This window comes from Ipomoea triloba, chromosome 10 (genome assembly GCF_003576645.1).
Source record: "Ipomoea triloba cultivar NCNSP0323 chromosome 10, ASM357664v1".
NCBI lineage: Eukaryota > Viridiplantae > Streptophyta > Magnoliopsida > Solanales > Convolvulaceae > Ipomoea > Ipomoea triloba.
The window spans coordinates 21,662,672-21,675,470 of record NC_044925.1 but is presented as its reverse complement, the minus strand read 5'-3'; the positions used below and the strand labels follow the sequence as shown (position 1 = coordinate 21,675,470).

At 33.1% G+C, this 12,799-nt stretch overlaps 1 protein-coding gene across 1 annotated transcript; it reads left to right on the top strand.

Annotated features, from left to right (window-relative positions):
* The first annotated feature begins 3,893 nt into the window (after positions 1–3,893).
* Positions 3,894–8,844, top strand: LOC116031590 (phospholipase D alpha 1). The gene is made up of 3 exons (XM_031273826.1): positions 3,894–4,286; positions 5,764–7,660; positions 8,217–8,844. Exons 1-3 carry the CDS (start codon positions 4,185–4,187, stop codon positions 8,648–8,650), a joined length of 2,433 nt encoding a protein of 810 aa, XP_031129686.1. The 5' UTR covers positions 3,894–4,184; the 3' UTR covers positions 8,651–8,844.
* The last annotated feature ends 3,955 nt before the right edge of the window (positions 8,845–12,799 follow it).

Sequence of the window (12,799 nt, the reverse complement as noted above, 5' to 3'; positions counted from 1 at the left end):
GTCGTTGACTACCCAAAAGTTATAAAACCAACACTGCCGTCGTCTATGGCTTCTACAACAATACTCGACAATATATTCTAACAACTGGTTCTCAGATTCGGACTTGCATCAAGTCCCCAGTGTCAAACTAGCAGTCAGTTAGGACCCCCTTTTTTTATCACCAGTTGCCTAGAGGCAGACCTGCATTGGTTCCCTAGAAACAGACTTGCGCCAGTCCTCCGAAGAAGGACTTGTTATCAGCCATAGCATCAACTTTAAGTCTCACCATTAAGTCATAATTAATGGGAATTAAAATTATATCAATGTAACTGATTGTATTAATAACTTATAATTTAGCTTTCGCATTGTACATTTACAAAAGCTTCATAATTTTACCATTTTCTTCTTAGTTTTCCTTACAATGTTTCAATCCTAAAGATTTGTTAATTTTTTAAAAACCTTCCTAGCAAAAGACCTTGTAATCATGTGACATAATTGTGATTCTCTCCAAATGAGAGCTTGCAGGTTCAATTTCCAGTGGGGAAACAAAGATACTACATTGTGTCACTTTGAGTCAATAGTACTCACAAAGAAAAAGCTTTCTATGAATTTTGTTGAAATTTATTTTTTAATTTTACCTTTTAATTGCATAAGTTAGTTCAAATATTTTGATGATTAAAAAATAAATTTAAAATTTTATTTTATTTTTATTTCTTTGAGTATAAACAAAATGAAGCAATTCATTATTCAACTATACATAATTGTATAGGGGAAAATGTCATTTTTAGTCCTTTAATTGTTTATTGCTAACCATTTTAGTTCTTAACTTACCATTATAATATATTTTCCTAAATTTTCAAAAGAAATTATAGTTTTAACGCATAAAGCAATAAAACTAATAAACACTATTAAAATTTTATTTAGTATAAAGTATTTTAGTACGTACTTTTTAATGTTTCTTTTTAATTATAATCTTCTTTAATCTCGATATTTCATTTGTAAAACAAAACTTGATTGTAACAGGTTTGTATAGGGAAAATAGAGACAATGTACCACAGTTGAAGATGACAAATTTAAGGAAGAAGGTCATCATCAACTACATATTTTGTATATCAAATACCAAAACTGAAAAAGTCATAAAGAATAAAGATAATAAAATTATAAAATATTCATGTATTGAGTAAAATTTTAATAGAGTTTTATAGTTTTGTTCTCCAAGAATTAAAATTATAACTTTTTTAAAGAGTTAGGATTGTATATTGCAACAGTAAAAGGTAGGGACTAAAACAACTAACAAAGAACAATTGAAAGACTAAAAATACATTTTTCCAACTATATATTTGATAGTGTAACTTGTTGAATGTTGACTATGATTGATGAGAATATCAATTACTTAATATATTACACAGACATTTTGTTATAATAAAATAAATTAAATATAAATAAATAAAGAATTTAATTATCATTTTTTTGTAAAATTATAGTAGTTTTTATTCATTTATTTTGATAATGTAATTATGTAATTTTTTCTTTAAACTGCGGACATTTATTTAATTGCACAACCCATCTTATTTAACTAGTTTAACTATAAAATGTCAAAGAGATAGTAGGAGTATTATTTTAATATCCTCAGATCTAGCTTTCAACAATTCGTTACCCCTCAAACCGACCTCAACGTGATTGCAGATTCCAACACACCACGTAGGCACGTATGGTCCGGATATATATTTTAAAAATTATACAATAATTCTTGTAGTAAAGATTTGAGAAAATTTTTCACTTTAGTCCATTATTTTGTGATATTATTACATTTCATTATTAATTTATAATTTAATCACATTAGTTCAACAAATTTATTGATGTTCTCTCATTTGATATGTTGTTGTTATTATTATTATTTTTTTTTTTTGAGAAAATGGTCAAATACACCCTTTAACTTTACTCAAAAGTACAATTAAACCCTTAAACTTTAAAAAAGTGTAACTAAACCCTCCAACTTGTTATTTTGAGTCATCTAAACCCATTAACCGATTATTAACCTAAAATAACCAGTCATTTAAGATTCCGACAACATTCCCACGAGTAAAAATTTCGGCACCATTAAAAATAATTTTTTTCAAAGGAAGTGGTCGGAGCCGATTGTCTTCTCCAATGGAGAAGGTGACCGGTCATCGAAATTATTTTTTTTTATTTTTTTTATTTCTTAACGGCAGTGAATAGTAATTTGTGGCGGTCAACGATGGTCAACGTTGATAATTTACCGGTAACAGGTTACCGGTAAATTAGACTTATTTGACTTATTTTGACAAGTTGGAGTGTTCAATTGCACTTTTTTTAAAGTTCAAGGGCTTAATTGCACTTTTGAATAAAGTTGAAGCGTGTATTTGACCATTTTCCCTTGTTTTATTAAAATAATGTTAATTTTTGAGACATTACATCATTTTTTTTTTTAATTTAGACTATTCATGAGAATTCATGAATAGCCTAATACTAGGGACCCCTTTAGAATACATATTCTCCTTGCAAGGGGACTAGATCATTTCAGGGAACAATATTCTCGGGAATAAAATGCATTAACAAACAACGGAATAAGCCTATTATAAAAAATGACATTCAATTTCAAGCATAGTAAATCAAACGTGATGTAAAAGTTCAAAATTAAATACGATAACTTCACAATAATTGTAAAATTTAAAACTAAGGGTGTGTTTGGTTGGAGACTTTTGCACCCTACTATGGGATTTGACTCTTATTATAATGTTTGTTTGTCTACTTTTGTTATCCTACTACTGGAATTAAATCCTTTAGTAATTACAAAACTCATTACATTTTTATTCATCTACTTATGAACAATGGAATCAAAAATAAGAGAGAGCAAAATTTAAAAATAAAAAGTCATTGTCCATATATTAAATATGAAATTTTAATTTATATACACATATATGTACGTGTATATTTTTTTTGAGTAATACTGACTCTATTACAATGCAGTATCTATTCATAATTACTTTCTCAACCTATTGAAGCACAAAGAGTCAATATCACATTCACTGAGGGTTGAATCCATCCCCTTTCATATGGGAGTGCAACCGGATGCCACTACTAATATTAATTAATTATTTATTTGTTTGTTTTGATTCTAATTCTTATTTACTACTAAACAAAGTGATCATTTTACTTAAACCCATTATCACTGTCAAATATTTGATTCTCATTATCATTTCGATTCCAATGTTTGAACCAAACACACCCTTGCTGTATTCGTCGGTGGAAACCCTGAGTACAAAAAAAAAAAAATTTATTTCCACCCTACAACGCTATCAAATTATTATTTCATTATTTTATTTAATTAAACACTTTAAAAAACAATAACATTAATTTTGAGCTTTAAAATTAAAAGAAAAAGAAAAGTAATATTATATAGAAACATTTTTGGGAATCAATTAAGCATATAATCATATATGGAAATTTTATTAAAGAATCAATAAAAATGTATATAATAATCATACAAACCATAATTTAATATGTAAACTTTAAGCATATTACAAATTTACAATATACAATATATTTCATACGGAAATGAGTCAATTCAGACATATAACTCTACAAAATTAATTTCTCATGCTTTTTTTTTTTTGAAAATAATTTCTCATGCTAAATTTATTTTATTTTATAGAAAAAAATCAAAACTTATTACGAAAGTGATTATAGATTGAAATGACAACACATAATATGTGATTTAATGTTGTTTAAAATTGAATGGTCGAAAATTAGTATTACAATCATGAAGTATGGTAGTGTTGCGCAATTAAGATAAAGATGGGGTCCTCAACTAAAAATATTACCCCGCGGCTAATCGTTATTACCAATTTACGGAATTGGAGCCGATGAAAGCTGATGCAGTCGGCAAGCCGAGTCTACTCTACATAGACACGTCAATCTAGAAAAAAGGCAGCAGATTTCGGGGATCATTCATCACTCATCACTCATTACTATCGTCTTCATATATAATATTGTATTTCCTATTCTTCCGATCTTAGACGGCAAAGAAACTCAACTCGTTTTCACACTCTTTTTCTTGCTTTAAATCCGAACTGGAGATGCAGGATTCTGGATTTACTTGCTAGAATTTCTGTGTGTAAATTACTCGAGCAATTGGGGTGCTCTTTTGGTTTTTTTCTGTTTTTGGTGTTGCAGGTTGAAAAATGGCTCAGTTTTTGCTTCACGGGACTCTCCATGTGACGATCTACGAGATCGATCAGCTTCAAGGCGAGGGCGGTGGAGGCGGCGGGGGATTCTTCCGCAAGGTGTAGATATGATCATGGTTCTCTTTTGTGATTCACTTAGATCACACTGCATTCTAGTTAATTACTGGAATTCAGTTTGAGTTGTTCTGGTTATGTTGTTTTCTTTCTGGATCGTGATTTTTTTTAGTTTTTTTTTTTTTTTTTTTTTTTTTTTTTTTTTATACTTATTGATTGCGTGTCCTGAATGGTTTACTGTTAATTTATGTTATTAAAAGTTGTTCAAATTTAATACCAAGCATCAATCTGTTCAAAGTTGTGGTTTTAATTCTTATGGTTTTGCTGGATCTGTTGTTTTTTTTTTTTTAACGTTTTAGACGTTGAATGCTTTGGGTGAGTTAAGTAGTTTTGAGTAATCTTGTTTCAGTAAAGTTTACTGGATCAGTTGTACTATATGGATATAGAATGTGTCTTCAGAATTATCTACATAGAATTATAGTATTTGACCATTTGTTCATGTTTTTTTTTAATTGTTTTTTTGAACTAAACTAGAATATGGAAGTACTTGGGAAGTTAGAACATTCTTGTCATATGATTCAAATTTGTAGTCCAATTTTTATTATTATTATAATATTTTTTTTTTAAAAATAAGAGTATATTAATTAACTCATAAATTGTACATTACTTGTCTAAGAAGTTAAAATGATAAAACAATGTCTGTGCAAGGAAGAGCAAAAATATCATTTTTTTTTGGGGGGAGTAATGCTGACTCATGGCTACCAGGTTTAGTGGCCTTTGACTATGTTTTTGCTTTGTGATTTTGATCTTGAAAACAAAAATTGTAAAAAATGAACTAAAAATGTATAGTGTTGGATGGCTTGGAATTGGATAGAAGGTTGGGTACTATGAGTGGGGATCAAAAGAGGCCGTATTTGGCATATGCTTTGGGAAGGGTGGGATTTGCGGTATGCTGGGGTACATTGGGGGAGGTGAGGTCCGTGAGGATGGTTAGTTGAGCCCGTTTAAGTTTCAGTGGTATATTTGTGGGTTAGATCAATGGGGAGGGCAAAGGAGGATGGTGGGGTGTGTTGGGGAAGGAGTTGGTGATTATGTATAGGCAAAATGAATTTGTGGGGTTGGTTTAACTGTTTAAGACTTAAGAGGTGGGGCCTAGGAGATGAGCCAATTCTGGATGTGCAATTTGACTGTAAATAGGAAAAACAAATTTATTTTTGTTTTATAATAAAACATGTCGTGTTTGGAGAACATTGTAGAAATGCTACTAGACACTCATTTTTAAAAAAATCATGTGGAATTTGATAACAACGTTTAAAAAAAAGGGAAGCAAAAAAGGTTATCAAATAGCCCCTTAACATTGAGGTTTCTTGTTATTAAATTTCATTCTTGCAGTGAACGAATCTGTTTCAAATTGGCTCTTTCTCCTCCATTCAGTATTGGGAGAAAAGAATATGGATGATTCTTTGTTACTCTGTTAGGTGCAATTTCATGTCTTCTTACTGATAGAAATCTCATATTGCAGATTATGGAACATGTTGAGGAGGCTGTTCATATTGGAAAAGGAAAAACTCAAATATATGCTACTATAGATCTTGAAAAGGCAAGAGTTGGCAGGACCAGGTTGCTTGAAGAACCCAACAATCCTCAGTGGAATGAGTCTTTTCATATTTACTGTGCCCACTCGGCTTCAAATGTCATATTCACTGTCAAGGATGACAATCCCGTTGGTGCCACCTTAATTGGAAGAGCTTATATACCGGTAGAGGAGCTCTTGGAGGGTGAAGAAGTTGATAAGTGGGTTGAGATTCTTGATAAAGACAAGAATCCTATCAATGAAGGCTCCAAAATCCATGTAAAGCTGCAGTTTTTTGATGTCAACCGGGATCGTAATTGGGGACGTGGAATTAAAAGTGCCAAGTATCCTGGTGTTCCTTACACCTTCTTTGGACAGAGAAAAGGATGCCGTGTTTCTTTGTATCAAGATGCACATATCCCAGATGGGTTTGTACCAAGAATCCCTCTCTCTGGGGGGCAGTACTATGAGCCTCACAGATGTTGGGAGGATGTCTTTGATGCAATTACTAATGCAAAGCACATGATTTACATTACTGGCTGGTCGGTATATACTGAAATTTCTCTAGTGAGGGATTCAAGGAGGCCAAAACCTGGAGGAGACATTACGCTCGGTGAGTTGCTTAAGAATAAGGCAAGTGAGGGTGTTAAGGTTTGTATGCTTGTTTGGGATGACAGAACCTCTGTAGGCCTGCTGAAGAAAGATGGGTTGATGGCTACTCATGATGAAGAAACTGAACAATTCTTCAAAGATACTAATGTTCATTGTGTCTTATGCCCTAGGAATCCTGATGATGGTGGAAGCTTTGTTCAGGATTTACAAATCTCTACAATGTTTACTCATCACCAAAAGATTGTTGTAGTCGACCATGAAATGCCCAGTGGAGGATCAGAGCAGAGGAGGATTGTGAGCTTTGTTGGTGGTATTGATCTTTGTGATGGCCGATATGATACCCCGTTCCATTCTCTTTTTAGGACACTGGATACTGCACACCATGATGATTTCCATCAACCTAACTTTCCTGATGCTTCAATTACAAAAGGTGGACCACGGGAACCATGGCATGACATTCACTCCCGGCTTGAAGGACCCATTGCTTGGGATGTTTTGTATAATTTTGAGCAGAGATGGAGGAGGCAAGGTGGGAAGGATGTTCTTGTTAACCTTAGAGAGCTTAGTGAAATTATAATTCCTCCATCACCAGTGATGTTCCCGGATGATCAGGAGACCTGGAATGTTCAACTGTTCAGGTCTATTGATGGAGGGGCTGCTTTTGGCTTCCCTGATACACCTGAGGGAGCTGCCAAGGCTGGTCTTGTCAGTGGGAAGGATAATATTATTGACAGAAGCATTCAAGATGCATATATTAATGCTATTCGTCGTGCAAAAAATTTTATTTATATTGAAAACCAGTATTTTCTGGGAAGCTGTTTTGGCTGGGACTCAGATGATATCAAAGTTGAGGACATTGGTGCTTTGCACCTTGTTGCCAAAGAACTTTCATTGAAGATTGCCAGTAAGATTGAAACTGGGGAAAGGTTTACTGTATATATTGTTGTCCCAATGTGGCCGGAAGGAATCCCAGAAAGTGCATCGGTTCAAGCAATTCTCGACTGGCAGAGGAGGACAATGTGTATGATGTATAAAGATATCATTCAAGCCATGAGAGCCCAGGGAATTGAGGAGGATCCCAGGACTTATTTAACATTTTTCTGTGTTGGTAACCGGGAGGTAAAGAAGAGTGGAGAATATGAACCTTCAGAAACACCAGAGCCTGATACAGATTATATGAGAGCTCAGGAAGCTCGGCGCTTCATGATCTACGTGCATTCCAAAATGATGATAGGTCAGTATTAGCTTCCTTTCCTTTTACAAGTAGAAATCTTACTTTTTCTTTGGTAAGTAAATTGATATATGACTGCTGATTCTGAAGATGGTAGTTTGGATAAAAGCATCTCTTTAAAAACTTATTTTTAGGTGATTTAAAATAGATGGATAATGATGAGAATTTTGAAAGAAAATAAACAAATGATAGAATTGAAACATGTGCTCCATCTCAACTAAAAGTCTAAGCTCATAGTTGGGTTGCACATTTATGTTTATACTCATGACCTTTGGCATACCAAATTGAAGCATGTGCTCCATCTCAACTAAAAGCCTAAGCTGATAGTTGGGTTGCACATTTATGTTTATATATTATATATGCTCAACATATAGCATTCTGGGCCCCTAGAAATTTTGGCTCCTTTGTGACAGGAGATTGTTGGGTGGAGGCCGGAAGGGCCAAGCCCAGGTGACTAGGGATAAGATTGTTGCAAGCTAAGTACAGCCCGTCAATAAAGTTACACTTTTGCTACTAGTTATAGTCCTAAAAGATATTGTTAATTTTTGTTGTTCTACAGTTGATGACGAATACATAATTGTTGGATCGGCCAACATCAACCAGAGGTCAATGGATGGGGCAAGAGATTCCGAGATAGCCATGGGTGCCTACCAACCTTACCACTTGGCAGGTAGGGAGCCAGCAAGGGGTCAGATCCACGGTTTCCGAATGTCATTATGGTACGAGCACCTCGGCATGCTGGACGAAGCATTCCAGCATCCTGAAAGCGAGGAGTGCATCAGGAAGGTGAATGACATCGCCGACAAGTACTGGGATCTCTACTCGAGCGAGAGCCTAGAACGAGACCTGCCCGGCCACTTGCTCCGCTACCCCATCGGAATCAGCAGTGATGGCGATGTAACAGAGCTCCCCGGGTTCGAGTTCTTCCCCGACACCAAAGCTCGTGTTCTTGGCACTAAATCTGACTACCTTCCCCCAATCCTCACTACATAATCACCAAACTGCTTGCCCCATCTTTCATCATAATAAACCATTATCCGGGGTTGAATAACTGCGTTCTGTTTTCATGAGTGGGCATGAATGATTAATTTGTTTTGTACTGTGTACTATGTTTGAGTAGAACAAGACATGGGAGTGTTGTTTGATCTGTGCTTCTAGATAATGATAATGAATGTGAATTTCGTGAAGCTCTGTTATTACTGATAATGTTGCTCTTAGGAAGAATCTAAACTGATCACGAGTCATGCGTGATTAGGAGACCTCAGCAGTCCCACTCACACGAGGGTTCCTCGCTTGTCACGCCACATCTACAGAGTCCGCGTCGAAACGTGTCGTTATTTAGACGCCCATCACCTGCAATTTAGCCCAGTGGCTGGTTTGAAATCAACTCTCAAATTACGCCTAATATGGTGCCTATCAAACTCTCATCTTAATGGTCAAAGATATGATTTTACCAACTGGGTCAACATCGACGTAGAAACTACCAGTCATAAGTTTGATTTTTTGTGGTAGTGATCTATTGACTTTTTTAGTTTGAATCGATCAATTATGGATCAAATAATTCACTATTATTATTATTATTATTAATTATTATTAATGGATAAATCATATCTGAACTTGTCGTGGGTCAACCCGGAATAGGAGTACGGGGTTGACTCGGGCCCAACCGAGGACGAGCCCACCCAGCTAGGCCGCCTCGAGTCCAAGCTGACCCCATGAGGTCATCCGACGGACCCCAGAGGTCATCTCGGCCGAGCTCCGTGTTCGACCGAGGCCTTGTGTCCCGGTTTGACGCGGTCCTCCCGGCGTGAGACGCGGTACAAGGCCGTTAGGGGAGTTCCCCTCCAATCTCTCCGGATAGGTTAGGCCTTAAATTAGTATAAAAGCATGCGATCTTGTCTCATCAAGGCATCTACTTTATCCTAAACACATTTTGTCTTGTTACGTTATTACTGGAATCTACTATTGTAATAGCATTTCCTGTTGACTTAATACAAGTTTAATCTCCGAGATTATTTGCCTTTTGTCCTATTATTACCACGGTCATTGTTTTATCCTCTCTTGTCAATCCCCTTAATTTAATCGGGTTTATTAATTCGGTCTACCCGAGTTAATTAAATCCATCATTGGTGCTTTAGTCTGATGTCAGGCTCGAACATAATGTTTTTCACTAGCTATGAGTAACCTTAGCTAATAAAAGATTTCAAAGTGATAAACCAAGTTTAAGTTGTCTATAACTTATTAACGGCTCTTGGAATCAAATTTATCACTTTGTAATTATTAAGTTAACAACTTCATCAATTTGGTTGAATAGTCGTACATTATATTATATATTGATTTGGAGTAAGAATAAGGTGGGGAATCTAATAATTGGTGGATGGAGTTTGAGAGGTTTGCGGCCAGAAATGGTCGTCACTAGACAAGTTGTTACGTTACAATTGGATGAAGTATAATAATTATTGTAAAATAAGTCGTTTTAAATTTTTCTATTCAACGTGGCAACTTTGGGTTTTATTTCTTTACCCACCTTCTGCTTTAGCTCAAGATAAGCATACATTTTGTTGTGATGGAATAATTAATACATTCAATCATTTCAACGACAAAATTTCATTTCATTACTATCTCTTTTTAATTTTTTCTCAATTTAAGATACTTTTAATCTTCATTTTTAAATAATAATACTTTTAGGCTTTTAGCTCAAGTAAAATGTAAATATTTGATAGTTTTTTAAAGTGATCTCAAGTTTTCGATTGTGCCATAATTGAGGAAAATGATTTAAAATGTCCGAAAATGTTAAACATTGAAAAATGCGCATGTTGACAATAATTCTAACTAGCACCCTACAAAAATCAATATTGTAATAACTTAATTGGATTAACTCCACTATTCTTCCCTTGTCTTTAATTACATTTACAGTTTTAGTCATTAATTATAAAAATAACAAATATTAATCTTCTAATAATTTTACCTTCATCACTTTTGGTCTTTTATTATAACTTTTGACAAATATTTTGTTAAAAATAAATATAAACTCATAATTTCTTAACATCCAACTTTGATTTATACTTTTTTCTAGTTATATAAACTTAAAAAACGTCTTAATTTAGGGTCCATTTGAAAATCTAGAAAATATTTTTTTTAAATGATCATTTTAAAAAAATATTTTAATTTTTTTGTGTTGGGTTGAAGGTACTATCGTTTTTTTTATGTTTGTCTGAACGTTAATAAATAATTTTTTTAATTTATTTTTTGAAAGAGATTATGATAATTTTTTTTTTCATGTTTGGTGGTGATAGTAATAATAATAATAATTTAAAAACTAGCTTAAAGATAGATGAGGTAGAATCGGAGATGAAAAAATAAAGAATTTCAAAAATTTCATCCAATAGAAAGACATTTTCCGTCAAATTAAACATTTTTTTGTTGACTAGAATGAATTTTTTTCTTAGAATTTATTTATTTTTTTAATATTCAAATACACAAAAATTTAAAAAATGAATCCTGAAGTCATTTTTTGAATTTCCAAACAAACCCTTAAACTCTTTCTTTTTGAGACTCGCCTCACTATAAATTGCTAAGGTGAAAATAAATTATGATTTTCTTTAATTTAATTTTATACAACTACAAAATATGTAAATTAGAGCTTGGTTGTGAAAAAAAAAATGAATCTATTCTCACTTCTAACATAAATTTTTCAAAATTTATGACAAAGGATCAAAATTGACGAAGACTAATTAACGTAGAGAAATAATCAAAAGTAGAATTAGTCATAATTTTACTATTTTGGAATGTCCAAAAGCCTACTCCTAAACAAATTAAAACTTCAAACCTTGGGAGATAATTTGATGTGTGAAAGCATCTACGAACTCAAAATTGAGTCACAAGCATGGATTTGGATAAGGTTAAAACACTGTGTGAAAGTATCTAGAGATCTAATGTGAAAGAGGATTTTGTAACCACATATAATAAACGGATTTTAAGGAAATCATATTTATTGATAGTGATAGGGAGTCTCATCCTTGTCTCATACTCCATTTTCAATGTTTTAACAATTCAAGGGTCTTTTCAAATTTAAAAAATAAATAAATAAAAACAATTCAAGGGTGAGGTTTCCAACAAAAAAAAAAATAAAATAAAAAAAAATTCAAGGGTGAGCAAAATCCATCAAAACAAACAAAATAACACCCAAAAAGAACTCATTTGTGATGAGAGAAGAGTAAATTTGTTTATTTATTTTGTGAATAACGACGAAATCATTTAAAGAAAATAATCTATTTTCGATTTTTCGCAAAGGATGCTCCTAAATTTGTGAAAACCCATTCTGTGATTTCTGTCTAATCTTCATCTAGAATTTAATATTTTATTGTTTATTTTTTGTATTAATCAATTCAGATGCCACTTGTCTTGGTTGAAAATAAAGTTATAGATTTTAAGAAAGTATACAAAAATATTACGGAGTACTAATTTTTATAACCGTAGTTTAAAATGTAAAGGAATGTTCTTTAAAATGTTAGGTGAAACTAGATTTTAAATATATATATATTGCGTTCAGATGAGAATGCACCGCCCAGGAGAGAACTGAAAACCAATCGCAGCGCGCCACGTGTCCAGATGTAGTTGCACCTAAGGTTATAACTAGGTGCATGCACTTAGGTGCATTAATGTTAACAAGGTAAATTACTTGCATTTGTACGTGAAAATAGGTGCACAAATGCATGTAAAATATATTACATGTGCAAGTAAAATGTACATTGAGCATCAATACTAAGTGTACCTAACGTTATAACTAGTTGCACCTAATGGTATAATTAGTTGCACCTAGGTGCACGAATGTTAACAAGGTAAATTACTTGCACTTGTAAGTGATTTTACTTGCACTTTTTACTTGCAAATGTGCACCAACTACTTGCACTTATAACACATTTACTTGCACCAAAATTCGAGATATTTACGAAAATGCCATTGCGTCGTTTTTTAAAAATTACATCTGATTCGTTGATCTGGACACGTGAACGGTTGTGGATCGTTCTTATTTCTCTCATGGGCACCCGTTCTCATTAGAGCGTGCCCATATATATATATATATATATATATATATATATATATATATATATATATATATATATATATATATATATATAT